Consider the following 15762-nt stretch of genomic DNA (forward strand, 5'->3'; position numbering starts at 1 on the left):
GATGAAAATAGTTACATGCCTGTAGAATCTGACAAGCTTTTTGGATTGTAATGCTTCGTTAACTTAAATCAGGGGTGTCCAATACGTCGATCGCGATCACCCGTCGATCGCAAAGGCAATGCCGGTAGATCGCACATAAGTTAACTGTGTATGATGCTCCATGAGCATCGGAAAACAGAGCGAGAAAAGGGCATTATGAGAGGGGCCAATCACACCAAAAGCATTTATGGCAGTTGCAGGCGCCTTTTTTGAATTGTGAAACACGCAAGACTTTTTGAGTTGCTGTGCCTTTCTTCTCAAATGTCTTTTTATAAATCTTATGCCTGCCCGCTGCAGCTCAGTCGTCCAATTTCCGAAATTTACCAGGATGCGCATTCTTGCCTTCATCAGGAGCGGATCCATGCTCTCGGTGTGTGTGTGTGTGTGCGCGCTAGGGGTGGAACAATACATGTATTCGTTTCGAACCGAATCGGTACGGGGGTCACGGTTCGGTGCATGAATTTAAACGGAGAATACGCGGTATGAAAATAAAAAAACTTGCGTGCAAAATAATTAATGTAATGCGGCTGTCATGACTGCTGGGTGATCGATGGCTGTGTGTGGGATATATGTGTGTGTGTGTTTGTTTACCTGTGGTGCCGGTTCCTCGTGTGTTCACTAACTCCGCCCCCTTGTTTCGATGATTGTTCACCGGTGGTGTCTCGTTTACCTTTTCCTTTATATTGCACGTAGTCCTGTCTTTCGTTGCGCGCTCATTTGTTTGGTTTCACAGTTTTGCTACTCTGCCTTGTCTTGTCGGACGTTTCCCTGTTTCCTCTTCTAGTTACCCCAGGTTTGGATTACAGCATCCGGAGGCGCGTCTTCGCCTGGACCGCTCGCTTGTGGATTACACTTCACTCTACTGACTGTTTGTTCCTCGGATCTACTGGTTCGCCTCGTCTTTAGGCGGTACACCAGCTGTCTCAGTTTCCCACCGGCTGACTTCATCACCCGTGAGTGGATTATACATTTTCACGACTGTGGATTACATTGACTCTAATGACTGTCTGTCTCTCGGATCTACTGGTTCGCTTCGTCATTAGGCGGTATACCAGTTACTTCCGGGTGTCTATATCTGCATCAGGAATCTTCAGTGGATTACTCCGTCGGTGAACTTGGATTACCATCTTCCATCTCCGCCTGTCATCCGCCGTCAGGGCGGCGTGTTTCATCCCTCTGTCGTGTGGGTGACAGTGCTGGTGTTCTCGACGGAGAGCGTGGGTGGCTCTCTCTCTCTCAGATCTGTACTGGACTTTTGTAGTGCCGGCTCACTCTTCCTGCTGTGGGCGTGCTTCATTCCCACAGTAGTGATTTCATCCAGAGTGAGTCGAGGGTGTATGCCGTGTGTGGATTACCAGTGACTTTGCTCTCCATCTCTCTCATTTTTCTAAATAAACTCTGTTAACTTGCAATTGTCTCCGAAGTATTTCCTGACAGCGGCACTACTGTTAGATACGCGGGTTCTTTATGGACAGCTAATCTGTTGCCCCGCTTTAGCTCTGAAGCTCTGATTGGCGCCGATGCAGCCGAGCTCCGCCTATGTATGCGCTCTATCTGAGCCCGTCTACATTCTCTTGCACTCTGCATTGTTTTGTCACATCGACGCCGGTCGAGTCAGTGAATGAGCAGCCGACAGCGAGTATGGCAAGTGGTGGTGTTCCACAAGAGTTAAAAGCTCCGCCAGCCTCTTTAAGATCGCAAGTTTGGCAAAACTTCAGTTTTCCAGTCAGTTACAATAGTACAGGCGAGAGAGTGGTGGAAAAGACGAGGACTTTGCGTCGGCGTTGTTAGGTATGTGAGTGGAAATACATCTAATCAGGGCTCTCAAGTCTCACGCATTCACCTTGACACACACGCATTTCAGTAAGTTCAAACGCCACACTTTGTATTTCTCACGCTGAGAAGTAGGAGATAAATTGTCCTGCTATATACAACAGGCATACGCAGGGCAGTTCTGTCGAGTTCAGCTGCTTTCAGTTTTTTAAGTGTGCTAAACTTTACGCAACGCCATCAGCGTCAGAGTACCGCGAGAAATCTTGCGGAAGAGGCTGATTTCAAATCGCTCTCGCGTTACTCTGACGTCATCCACTTGTCGTTTCTTGCAGCGCCTCGTGAAGTCGTACACACCTATTAATTCATCCTACAAGCCTATTTTTTTGTTCTTTAGTACATTTATATGAAATAAGGCCAAAATGTAATTTTAAAATGTATTTAGGTAACACTTGTAATACATTTGAACCCATATTTGTATGAAAGATGAGTACAAGATTACTTAAAGTGGTATAGATTTTTGAAATACGAGATAGTATGTTAAATGCATTTCAGTTCATATTCATGACATCTCAAAATAACACTGATAAGGACACCTATGTTTTTAAGATTATCTTAAGTACTAAAAAAAATACCTTCTTCATTTTTGTTTTGCTTTTCCCTCCATTGTACCGAAAGTGAATCGAACCGTGGCCCCTGAACCGAGGTACGAACCGAACCGGGTCTTCTGTGTACCGTTCCACCCCTAGTGCGTGCGAGAGCAAATGAACGAGAGAGAGAGAGAGAGAGAGAGAGAGAGAGAAATACACTTCTTATACTGTTGTCTTCTAGTTTGTTTCACTAAACTGCATCTCCGCTATTTTAAACAGTACTTAGATGTACTCAAGGACTTTTTTAACTCCTCAAAAAGAATGGAGTAGCCTAATGTGGACAGCTTTATATTCAATGTAGAGATATGCAGTATAGTCCTAATACGTTTTTAAATTGTCATTAAAAAATGTAACTATGTTTTTAGCAGGTAGATGTTGTCAGCTTTATCATTTAGATCACCACACAAAAAAGTCTGGAAACCCCTGACTTAAATAAACCAGGCTTGATGCCGGAATTATTTCCCAGACTGGTACATCACTTTTTATAATCCCCCAGAAACACTTTTGTTGTAATTTGTTCTGCTTACAGTACGTTTTTGTATTTGTTTGTTTTGTGAGAATTTGCAACGTGTTTCTCTATTTGTTTGTGTTGTAAGTATTTACAATGCGTTTCTGTATTTGTATGTGTTGTGAGAATCTGCAAAGCGTTTCTGTATTTGTTTGTGTTGTATTTGCAATGCATTTCTGTATTTGTTTGTGTTGTGAGTATTTGCAACCCATTTCTGTATTTGTTTGTGTTGTGAGTATTTGCAGCCCATTTCTGTATTTGTTTGTGTTTCAAGAATCTGCAGCGCATGTGTTGTCAAATTGATGAAGATGTATGGTCAATTAAAAAAAAGAGTTTTTTTCATTGACATGGCCCCATAGAACTAAAAAAAGCCAAAAAATACTATTTTGTTAGTGTGGCATACAAAAGGGTTAAAAACCGTTACAATAACATTAAAACACAAGAGTCAAGTGCCCAACTAAAGCAAACTATAATCAACTTTTATACATTAATAGTGGTGCAAAAGTGGTGTTGATTCAAAGCAAATAGCATTGATTCGGGGTTATCAGGGTTAAAATCTTTAAAGGGGTCATAGCGTGAAAATCTGACTTTTTCCATGTTTAAGTCCTATAATTGGGTCCCCAGTGCTTCTATCAACCTAGAAAATGTGAAAAACGATCAACGCAGTAGCTTAGTTTGGGTAAACCATTTACTGCAAGCATGTGAAAAAATAGGTCGTTCAGAATTTGCCTGTTTTGTGAGGTAGATCAGTGTTTCCCAACCACTGTGCCGTGGCACACTAGTGTGCCGTGACAGCTTGTTTGGTGTGCCGTGGAAAAATTAAAAATCACAACTGCATATGTCAATGTCATCAATTCCAGCCAGGATATAATCTTTGTGTTCATCAAAACAAGTGTACTTGCATTGAATGTGAGTTCTACATTTAATATAGTAAAATATTCCAGTTAAACAAGTCATTTAAGCATTGCAATAGAGGTTTGTGCATTTCTTTTAATGCTTTTTGGTATAGTGGTGTGCCGTATGATTTTTTTACTCATTAAAACTGTGCCGTGGCAGAAAAAAGGTTGGGGAACACTGAGGTAGATAGCAAGGCGAATTACAATAATACCGCCCCCTTTATCTGCACTATCCAACCACAGCACTGACATTTAGTGCAGAGAGAAAGAGAAAGAAAAGAAGGACTTGACAACACAATTGAGTTCCAATTACAACAAACCACCATCATTGTGATCAGTGTTTGCATTTCATCAGCTCATTTGCATTTTAAATGACACACCCAAAAACGGCACACTTTTGCTCAGGCCTACAAAGTGGCAATTTTAACATGCTGTAATTAATTATCTGTGGAGTATTTTGAGATAAAACTTCACATAAGCACTCTGGGGACACCAAATATTTATTTTACATCTTAAAAACAATCTCATAATATGACCCCTTTAAATAAGGTTAATATATTAATCTTTTTAATCTCTTGGATTCTCTTCACGTTCATCATATGAGCCTACAGAGATGTTGTTTTTGTATTCAGAAAATCTTTGTGTGGGTGAGTCTTTTGTCCCACAGCACATATACAGTAATACATGACAGCAGATCACAACCACATACACATTCAATCCTACCTGGAAAATAGAATCCATGTGCTTCGTTTTGAAGGATTTTGATCCATACGTTGTGTACCTGTAATTTAACAATAGATTTAAGCAATATTGCTCAAGTAGTGTGATATAGCTCTATATCATCACGGCTGTGATTAGGCCAGAGGCAATCATAGCCGTGATGATATAGAGCTATATCACATGACTCCGAGAGCGATATTGCTTTTATACAACAGTTCGAACAAAGAAAACTAGAAAAAACAACTATTTATTATTATTATTAGTGATGCTCCAATCAATGCCGATCTCCACTGAAAATACCTGGCCGATCACTATTCTGAATCGGACAGCCGATCTTATTTACAACTCTTTCATGTACTATGGCTTTTAATCAGTAAGTCCTTATCGATCTAAAATCATTGTTAGTTTGAGTCATTTATAACATGCATTTGAAAAAGCAACACTGATCAAACATAATTATTAAACATATTCTTTATTATCACGAAAATACCTGAAAAGGTTCGAAGAACAGCAATATAAATATATGAAGAGTTTGGTTCCAAAATGCAATAAACGCCATTTTTAAAAAAAAACGAGTTACTGCCAGAATCAGTATTATATCAGGTCAGTATTAAAAAGTAATTTTTTTATTTTACGCAAAATCCAATATCCGCTGTGATATTCTGTCGTCTTTTCTCCCTTTTTTCCCAAAATGCAATAAACGCCACTCCCCCTTTTCTACAGAACGCCATAACTCCACTTATGATTACAGCGCACCATTCCACGCATTATAAACAAACAATGGCGGCGCGTTGAGTACACGGAATCCTAGTTTTCCTCATCTACTTTGTACTTCGTGATCAACAAACAAACAAAAACAGAATAATACTTTAATAGCATTGATAAACCTGTGGTGGTTTTCTGTGACGGGAAAGAAACGTAAGCCATCAACATCAAATAATTTACGCAAGAGGCACTCTGGTTTCTGCACGAAAGGGCTCCCTGGCTTTTGGATGTAGTGGCATTTCGCCGTAATTCATTGAGAAGCATAGCAAGCATTATCGCCCGATCGATCGGAGCATCCCTAATTATTATTTTAAAAGCCTCTTTGATGGGGAACTACTTTCTTTGAAGGCCAGAATGACAGGTAAACCTTTCGGCTGTTTTGAATCTCATAATAACTCAATAGACGGAATAGCTGTTTCTTAAAATGACTATTTCTTGGTCACAAAGTGTAGTTTTAAGATTAGTTCCAATAAAAAAAACTGTAATATATAAACAGGCCTATGTGTGGCAGGTAAAGATAGAAGGGGTTAATAGTATGCAAAACTACCCTTACGAAAAAGAAGTATACTTCAAGTTCATTTTATTAAGTATACTTAAGTAATGTTGGAGTATAGTTTAAAGTATACTTTATGTAGTAAGTGTACTAACATTTATGTTCTAGTAGTATACTTGTAAGTGTACTGCTTGAATACCGCTTGGGACTAAATTGGCCCACTTTTAGTATATAAAAGTATATTTCTAAGTGTACTATAAGTGTAAGAGTAGTCAACTTTAAGTGTACAACTAGTGCACAATTAGTTCTTCATTTGTACTGCAAGTGAACTCATTGGTATACTAGTGGTTTTCCGGACTTGTGCTTCAAGTGTACATGCAGATGTTCTGTTGGTGTGCTCTTAGTAAACTAGTAGGTTACTAATTTTGTGCTGCAGGTATACTTCCAAGTGTTCTTTTAATTTATTTTTAGTTAACTAGTAGTTTACTAGTCATATACTTCAAGTGTACATGCAAGTGTTCTGTTAGTGTACTCTTAGTAAACTAGTAGGTTACTAATTTTGTGCTGCAGGTATACTTCCAAGTGTTCTTTTAATTTATTTTTAGTTAACTAGTAGTTTACTAGTCATATACTGAAAGTGTACATGCAAGTTGTCTGTTAGTGTACTCTTAGTAAACTAGTAGGTTACTTATTGTATGCCGCTTGTGTAACAAAGCACTTTGACACTGAGGATCCATCTGCAGGTTTTTATTAAACACTCATATTCCAACAGGCAAGGTCAAACAACAGCAATGTCAGACAGGCAAACCACTCAGCAATGACAGCCAGTACAAATCAAGACTTTGCGCTAACTGAATGTTTCCAGAGAGTTTATATAGGCTGTCCAATGAGCTTCAGGTGGCAGAGTAATCAGTCCAGGTATGAGGGATTATGGGAAATGGAGTCCAGAACGAAAGTTAATTTTCAGGGGATTCAGCCATATATATAGATACATATACAACCTCAAATCAGAAAAAGTTGGGACACTGTAGAAATTTTGAATAAAAAAGGAATGGAATAATTTACAAATCTCATAAACTTATATTTTATTCACAATAAAATATAGATAACATATCAAATGTTGAAAGTGAGACATTTTGAAATGTCATGCCAAATATTGGCTCAATTTGGATTTTATGAGAGCTACACATTCCAAAAAAGTTGGGACAGGTAGCAATAAGAGGCCGGAAAAGTTAAATGTACATATAAGGAACAGCTGGAGGAGGACCAAGGTTTAGGAATAGGAATGGTGTCCCATTCTTGTCTAATACAGGCTTCTAGTTGCTCAACTGTCTTAGGTCTTCTTTGTCGCATCTTCCTCTTTATTATGCACCAAATGTTTTTTATGGGTGAAAGATCTGGACTGCAGGCTGGCCATTTCAGTACTCAGATCCTTCTTCTAAGCAGCCATGATGTTGTAATTGATGCAGTATGTGGTCTGGCATTGTCTTGTTGGAAAATGCAAGGTCTTCCCCAAAAGAGACAACGTCTGAATGGGAGCATATGTGGTTATAGAACTTGGATAAACCTTTCAGCATTGATGGTGCCTTTCCAGATGTGTAAGCTGCCCATGCCACACGCACTCATGCAACCCCAAACCATCAGACATGCAGACTTCTGAACTGAGCGCTAATAACAACTTGGGTTGTCATTGTCCTCTTTAGTCCGGATGAAATGGCGTCCCCGTTTCCCAAAAAGAACTTCAGATTTTGATTCGTTGGACCACAGAACAGTTTTCCACTTTGCCAAAGTCCATTTTAAATGACCCTTGCCCAGGGAAAATGCCTGCGCTTCTGGATCATGTATAGATATGGCTTCTTTTTTGACCTATAGAGTTTTAGCTGGCAACAGCGAATGACACGGTGTATTGTGTTCACTGACAATGTTTTCTGGAGCCCATGTTATGATTTCCATTACAGTAGCATTCCTGTATGTGATGCAGTGCCGTCCCGAAGATCCAAAATGATCCAATATTTGCCATTTTTTTATTTATTATTTTTGTTTCATTAGCTCACTGATAGCATACGAAAGATTTAGCTTCAAATTGAAAGTACAATTAAAAGGTATATGTCAAGTATAAAAATTAATACACAGGAACATATTGTACTTTAAGTGCAATGTATATATATTTATAGTATGATGTTAAGTTCACTTAAAGTAGTAAAGTAGTATAGTAAAAGAATACTTGCAAGTATACCTGCAGCACACAATTAGTAACATACTAGTTTACTAAGAGTACACTAACAGAACACTTGCATGTACACTTTCAGTATGACTAGTACACTACTATATAACTAAAAGTATAGTAAACGAATACTTGCAAGTATACCTGCAGCACACAATTAGTAACATACTAGTTTACTAAGAGTACACTAACAGAACACTTGCATGTACACTTTCAGTATGACTAGTACACTACTATTTAACTAAAAGTATAGTAAACGAATACTTGCAAGTATACCTGCAGCACACAATTAGTAACATACTAGTTTACTAAGAGTACACTAACAGAACACTTGCATGTACACTTTCAGTATGACTAGTACACTACTATATAACTAAAAGTATAGTAAACGAATACTTGCAAGTATACCTGCAGCACACAATTAGTAACATACTAGTTTACTAAGAGTACACTAACAGAACACTTGCATGTACACTTTCAGTATGACTAGTACACTACTATTTAACTAAAAGTATAGTAAACGAATACTTGCAAGTATACCTGCAGCACACAATTAGTAACTTACTAGTTTAATAAGAGTACACTAACAGAACAATTGCATGTTCACTTTCAGTGTGAGTACTAGTTAACTAAAAGTATAGTAAAAGAATACTTGCAAGTATACCTGCAGCAGTAAATTAATAACCTAGTTTATTAACACTAAAGATTCTCCATAAAGATAATATACATTTGTACACTACATATACTTTCAAAATTTACTTAAAATATACTGTTTCTAAAGGATGCTAAATAATGTATTTAATAAATATGCTGTTAGTGCATTATTATAATGAGAACTTTAACAGATAAAGTATACCTAAAGTAAACTTTAAAATAAGTTCAAATTATTATACTTTAAAAATTGCACAGAACTTTATCTCCAAGTATACTTTTAGAAAATATACTAAATTATAATTATTTTGAAATATGTTAAAAGTTTAATTGTAAGCAAATATGTTGTAAGCATACTTTCAATATATTCAAAGTAGTACATTTCTTTCTAAGTATATTTGTAATGTACTATTGCAAAGTTAAATATAGTTGAAATACAATAAAGTATATTTATTTTTCACCAGGGCTATTCATTCATTCATTACTTTATACTATATAAGTATATGTCAGTAAACAAGTATAGGCCAAATATACTTAGACATTTCTGTCAGTATAGGTCAAGTATACTTTATTACAATTTAAGTATATTTCTGAGAAAGACCTAAAGTACATTTTAGAAAAGTACATAAAAAGTAAACAGAAAGTATACTTTCTTATTTTAAGTTTAAAAGAAGTATACTTTAAGCACACTTGAATAAACTTCTTTTTCGTAAGGGTAGGGTGTGTGTATGTATGTTCACGACTTCCAGTGCATGTGTTCACTATTCCCAGGATGGGTTAAATGCAGAGATCACATTCCAAGTATGAGTTACCAAACATTGGCAAATACGAGCCCTTTCTGTTTGGAATTAACAATTTCTCGCTGTGTCAGGGTGTGTTTACCCTGGATACTCCAGTTTCCTCACACAGTTTACAGACAGATTAATTACGATTAATAACTTTTTTCCCTAATCCAGGGCCAGCGCTACCTATAGGCAGAGCAGGCAATTGCCTAGAGTCTCAGTCTGGGAGGTGGGGCCTCCATAACCCTTAGGTCTACTACTACTAATAATAATGATAGTAAATCATGTCTGCTTTAAAATGTTTAATCTGTGTGGTATTGCATGATTTCTAATTCAATTTTAATAAACTGGCATTTAATATGGCATGAAATTAAATAAACCATAAAAAGTAGGTTTAAAGGAAGTTGAGTATTCAGCTTCTCTGACTGTGGTCTTACAACTGTTCTTACTTCTTCATTTCTTAAAGTCACATGTTTGCAGTTGTGTTACCCTGACATCTGACAACATTCAAATTGTTGGAAAAGTATTCTTAATTATTATTATTATTTATTTTATTGTTATTTTCTTATTAACAGCTATCACTTTCAAAATCTACTGGTATTTTAAATTTTTATTTGCCACCGCATTTTATTTTGAATTTTTAATAATTTAAACACAATTTCAAAAAGCTTGGTGTGTTAATTTGTGTGGAAAGTTGTGGCGCCCATCAGCCACTTCATGTCATGTCATGTCATGTCATGTACCTATTTGTCAGTAGTGTAAAGTGTACAGGTAAATATATGCACATCGCCCCAGCAAATTCACAACGTGATTTACTCTGATCCTCACCTTACATCTGCAGCGGAGTCTTTTGCAATAAAGTTACCCGGAAGATCCATTGAATCCCTGTTCATGGACACACAGCTGAGTTCAGGTGTTTCTCCACTAAAACACAACAGCAAATAAACATTATGCACAGTTAAATTCCCAGTGTTTATATAGAAACCACCAGCAGGATGTTAATGTCTCAATGTCAATCAAACAATAAAAGAAAGAAAAAGGTTTAACATTTATTTTTCTTATAGTATTGTTTTTGTGTGCAAAAACTACCAGTGATATTAATGTATGGATGCTGTGAGTTTGTTCTTGCTTTCGAACCTAAAAAATCTTTAACTCGAATTTTCTCAAAACTGACTTTGCTGACTGTGTCAAACATGTGTTGCTCTGTCATTTTTTGGTCAGATTGCAACAAATCATACATCGTTTTGAATCTGTTTTAATAGAATGTCAAAATATAAATATCTCATTTTTGAAATTTGATCATTCTGACTCATTTTCCAGCCCGGGTCACATTTACTTTTGCTGAACATAAACAAACTTAAACATCTCTCACCTGTTTATTTTGTTTGTTTCAATTTTTCTAGACAAACTCCTTCTGAGTGTCATGATTGCACTTCAAATGTTGATCTTATAACTGCAAAGGAAAATAACACTGGATTTTCAGATCACAGCTGGGAGATCACTCTAGAGAGAGAGATAGTTTTGTGGCTATGCCGATTTTAATGGACAACATCTCAAGTTACAATGTAAGCATTGTTCCCTGAGAAGGGAACAAGATGCTGTGTCGCTGAAGCTATGCTATGGGAGTGCCTTCTGCTTCGGAAGCACGTATGTGAAATCAATCCAATGCTCAGGTGACATGTCATCGGAAGGTGATGTGGGAACCAGGAAGCTATAAAAGAGCAACCGTCACTGCCTGCTTTAGCTAAATTGTGCCAAAGCAAGGCGTGACAGGGATGCAGGGAGTATGGCAGGAAGATGCAGTGTCTCATTCCCTTCTCAGGGAACAATGGTTATATTGGTTACATTTGTAACCTGAGACGTTCCCTTTCAAGGGAACTCACGCTGCGTTGCCGAAGCCACGCTATGGGAACATTGTACCAAAACATCATCCTACCAAATGCCTGTGTGTAGCAATGCGCACAGCTAAGACATGAGCACCTGGACCACCTGGGAACGTATATTGCTCTGAGTAAGAGCAGCTTTTTCTATGACTACAGGAAAAAATGGCATGCTAAATGTGGACAGTGGGTGCAAGCAAAGTTCCATGCAAAAGGTGTTTCTGAGTGTAAAAAACACCAGCATCTCTAGCATGTACATAGATTGTGCCTCATGGTCTTCCATAACCCTTCCTCAGGGTCTCATGCTCTATACTAGCAGGAAAGAACCAAGCCTGCATTTTCGTTATAATCCATACTACGCTTCAGAAAAGAAGTTCTCATTCCATCGCGTCACGTAAAATGTAAACACGTCAGACGTCGAGGCAGATTGTCGTGCCAGTGTGACGTCATTGCCATAGAAACAGATAATCTGGAAAATGGCTAACGCTACAGGAGGCACAGACCAGATCTGAACAGTTGTGATACACAATATGGACAGTGAATTTGATTTGTCTGATTTGGATTTGGACTGACAGTGTGAACAAGGTATGAGTTCTCAACACTAGCCTTTTGTGAAAGGAACAATTGTTTCTTCCATAATACTAAGGCACAAATCATTTGCGTGTGATCTTGATCATACAAAACGAGTTGCCCCTCAAAGAACCCCATTGTAAAGGGACGTAAATTGTCGTTACAATCCATACTACGCCCAGAAAAGAGGTCCTTTGTGCTGGAGAAGCACGCTTTTCCTGTCATTTAATTGATAGGCCTTCCTTCCATAAACATTCCCAGCCCATGAGGGATGCATTTGTCGTAAGCATAACGCGACGACCCTGAGCTTCCAATACTAGCCTTTTGTGAAAGGAACTCATTGTAAAAGGATGGATTATATACAAGCAGGAGAGAACAGAGCCAACATTGTCGTTGAAATCCATATTACGCCCAGAAAAGAGGTCCTTGTGCCAGAGAGGCACACTTTCCTTGGCGTAATAGCTAATTGCCTTTTTGGCCCACACAGCCTTCCATAGCAGAATTATTGTGACAAACCAGTCCTCGGATCTGTATGTGAAATATATGGTGAGCTACGTCCCTCAGGACTTTTTTTGCCAAAGCCTTCTTAGCTATAAACAACAGGCATCAGGTCTGCTTTAAAGTCTTGGACTGAGTGCGGCTGCCCGACCACCAGTCTCTATGGGGGGAGCTCTACAGTATATGATGTGGAGGGCTGCCCCCACCCAGAAGCCCCTGAATATTATTATATTCTTTTATGTGCACCCAAAACGTCTGAAGGACAGCCATGGTAAGAGAGGACTGACGTGTCCTGCCAACGCTTCAGCTTGTTAGAAAGAATGCAATGGCGAGGGGAAGATAGCTTCCGAGCATCTGCTCCACCCTAGGCAACGCCAAATATCCGGGCGTGAGGGGCTTCTGGTTCCCACGTCACCTGCCCATGACATGTCATGATTTCACATACATGCTTCAGACGCAATCACGTAGAAGGTGTTCCCATATCCTAGCTTCAGCAATGTAACGCGAGTTCCCTTGAAAGGGAACAGAAGGAAGCTGTACAGTTTGATCGTATTTGGTTGTTTTTACAGTAATTTTTACAGTATAGTGAAAGATTTGTACGGGAAAGATGGTTGAATTAAAAGTAACATTAACAAAATTATTTGAGTTATCACAATATTTGGTTAGACTTAAATCTTGGCATTTCAAAACTTAAGAAACTGATTAACTTTGTCTATTTATTATTTGTCTACAATGTTTATGTCTACTGTTTTGTCGATTTATTGTCTATTATGTCTATGGTTATGACATAAAACATGAATTAAATAAACTGTCTTAAATATGTCTATTTATTTTATAGTTTATATATTTTATTATGTTGGAATTTTTAACCCAGCTAACACACAAGGTACCAGTTGCGTTATTTATTTGTCATTTTTTATCATTTCATGACTTACCAGCTGATGATGTAAATGTTACTTTCAAGGGAGGTAATTACATTAACATTACAGTACCAATTTACAATGTTGCCTTTACGATCTCCTAAAGTTGCAAGATAACAAAGAATGGTTCCAGTTACATAATATATTCATAGTATTCTGGAAAATGTCATGGCAACAAAACTGTTACATCCAAGAAAGCTAATTTCATTACCATTACAATTATATAAACATTAATTTGCTTTTCTACTTAAGTTAGCTTATTAAAAACGTTTTCAGTCTCAACATTGGAAATCTGTCCCTTAATTCCAAATAAAGGTGCACTTAAAAACACTACTTGCCCAGCTGTTATAACAGCCAGAAAAACCGAACAAGCCAAAAAGGCAAGTCAAACTAAGGCTGTTTTCACACTGCCAGTTAAGTATAAAGCCGCCTTTCCACTGCACATGACAAACAACGGCAGATAAGCCGGAAGTCATCCATTTCCTATGGAGAGTCGCAAAGGGGCTGCGTGAAGTGCCGACCATCTGCGGATGCGTAAATATCGGATCCGTTTTGAGCGTTGGATCAGTTAAAAATTGTTAACTTGTGCGACTAAACCCCATTCGACATGCCAACCGGAAGTGATGTATTTCATTGTATTCCAATCATAAACTGTGTGTGAGGAAAAATGATTAATCCTTTTTGTTTAACTTTATTACTAACACTTGAACCTTTTTAAAAACCTTTTGATTACTGATAATAAATACATTATTAATTTAATTTGTGTATGTTATTATTTTAATCTTGTCTTCATATGTTCTCTCCTAAAAATATTGGCAATCTTTGTCATATATGCATAGCTGTTTATTGTTTCATTCATTTGCATTCATTTATTTATTCCACCATGGTAAATATATTAGAATGAAGCCTCTTGCGCTGGAATGAACTTCCCTCCCATATACGATTAAACTGAAACTTCATTACGACTGCCACTAGGGGGAGAACTCCGACTGTCGTTTCCGTATGTCGTGTGCAGTGGAAAGGTGGCTTAATACAGGGCACAGTTTGCATGAAAAAACTTGTAATGTGAAAGCTGTCATGCAAACCCTGAAAATGTGATTTACATCCTCTTATACGCAGAGCCGGCGACAGACCATAACTAACAGGGGGGCACTCGACTTCCAACGGGGGGCACGCAATAGCAACAATAACTTGCAAAAACAAGACATTAAAACAACAAATACAGCAAGCACACACTCATACAACCAGTACAGACTGTCAGCTCATTTCTCGTATAAAGTGCAAAAGACCACAAACTATGCGCAAAACTGTTGAACTTCGACCGTGGCGTGAGCGCAAGCTGAGCTCCGCTGCACTCGCGCTTGGCTCGACGCAACAACAAACCGCCCTCGCGCGGCACAAGCCATTGCAATGAATGGGTTTCATAGCGCAGCGCACACCGCGTCCTAGCTTTACCGCTTTACCATAATCACGTCGTAATGCTGTTAACGGTCTATAGCCACACTTCACATTTAAGCTTACGTAATTTAAAACAACGCTAACTTACCTTTAAAATAGCTGAAGACGGCGTGTAAGAACATTAAACTTCCTTAAAGTGTCCTGTAGATTTGTAAATTCCACCTCGACCTCTAATCTCTGAGTTTGAGCCAGTCTGTGTTTGCATGAAGATGAAGCAGGCGGTGCTGGTTCGTTCTAAATGTTCTAATATCCATATTTTACATGATCCATAAAATGCAGCGAAAAAACACGTTGCTAGTATCAAGTCACAAATATGCTAAAGACGTAAGACGGGTAAAACGAGGCAATACATCCAATCAGAGAAACTGGTCTATTTTAATTAAAGAAAACATATCAACTATATTTACCTCATTTGATTACATTACAAGTCATGAAACATTCAATGTTTAATTTATTTTAATTATTCTTGATATATATTAAAGTAATTAAAAAAACTTTGTAGGGGGGGCACAACAACCTGTTCGGGGAGGCACTGCCCGCGAATGCCCCCCCTTGACGCCGGCCCTGCTTATACGTGCATGTTGGTGATGACATTGGATTACACAAGTGAACCGGGGTTTTGAAACGAATGAGTGTGAAACCAAACCAATACTGCTGGAACACAGCAAATGAGCCCACTGTGAAAACAGCCTAAAACAAACACTGATCACGATAATGGTGACTTTAAATGGAAGTTAATGGTAACATTCTTAGAACTTTTTTGACAGGACTTATGATTTGAGATTATTTAAATTTCACAACAACTTATTTCAGTTACTTAAAAGTTATAGCATTTAAATGTGACATATTAGGGTATAATCTGTAATCTCACATTAACTTGCGCTTACATATTTTATGCACATTTTTAAATATTTTGGTGTGTCCATCCAGCGTTTTTT

General features: G+C 38.0%; 1 protein-coding gene across 1 annotated transcript in view; it reads right to left on the reverse strand.

The window, feature by feature from the left end:
- The window catches only part of LOC129441922 (protein NLRC3-like), a 62646-nt gene that overhangs the window by 46096 nt on the left and 788 nt on the right, over window positions 1-15762 (reverse strand). Inside the window, exons 2-4 of the mRNA XM_073872926.1 lie at window positions 10871-10951; window positions 10327-10422; window positions 4587-4644 (exon numbers count right to left, since the gene is read on the reverse strand). Coding sequence (XP_073729027.1) covers window positions 4587-4644; window positions 10327-10422; window positions 10871-10923 — 207 coding nt within the window. The 5' untranslated portion in view covers window positions 10924-10951. The remainder of the gene's footprint in view (window positions 1-4586; window positions 4645-10326; window positions 10423-10870; window positions 10952-15762) is intronic.

The sequence above is a fragment of the Misgurnus anguillicaudatus genome, chromosome 2 (genome assembly GCF_027580225.2).
Source record: "Misgurnus anguillicaudatus chromosome 2, ASM2758022v2, whole genome shotgun sequence".
In the NCBI taxonomy this organism is placed as follows: Eukaryota; Metazoa; Chordata; class Actinopteri; order Cypriniformes; family Cobitidae; genus Misgurnus; species Misgurnus anguillicaudatus.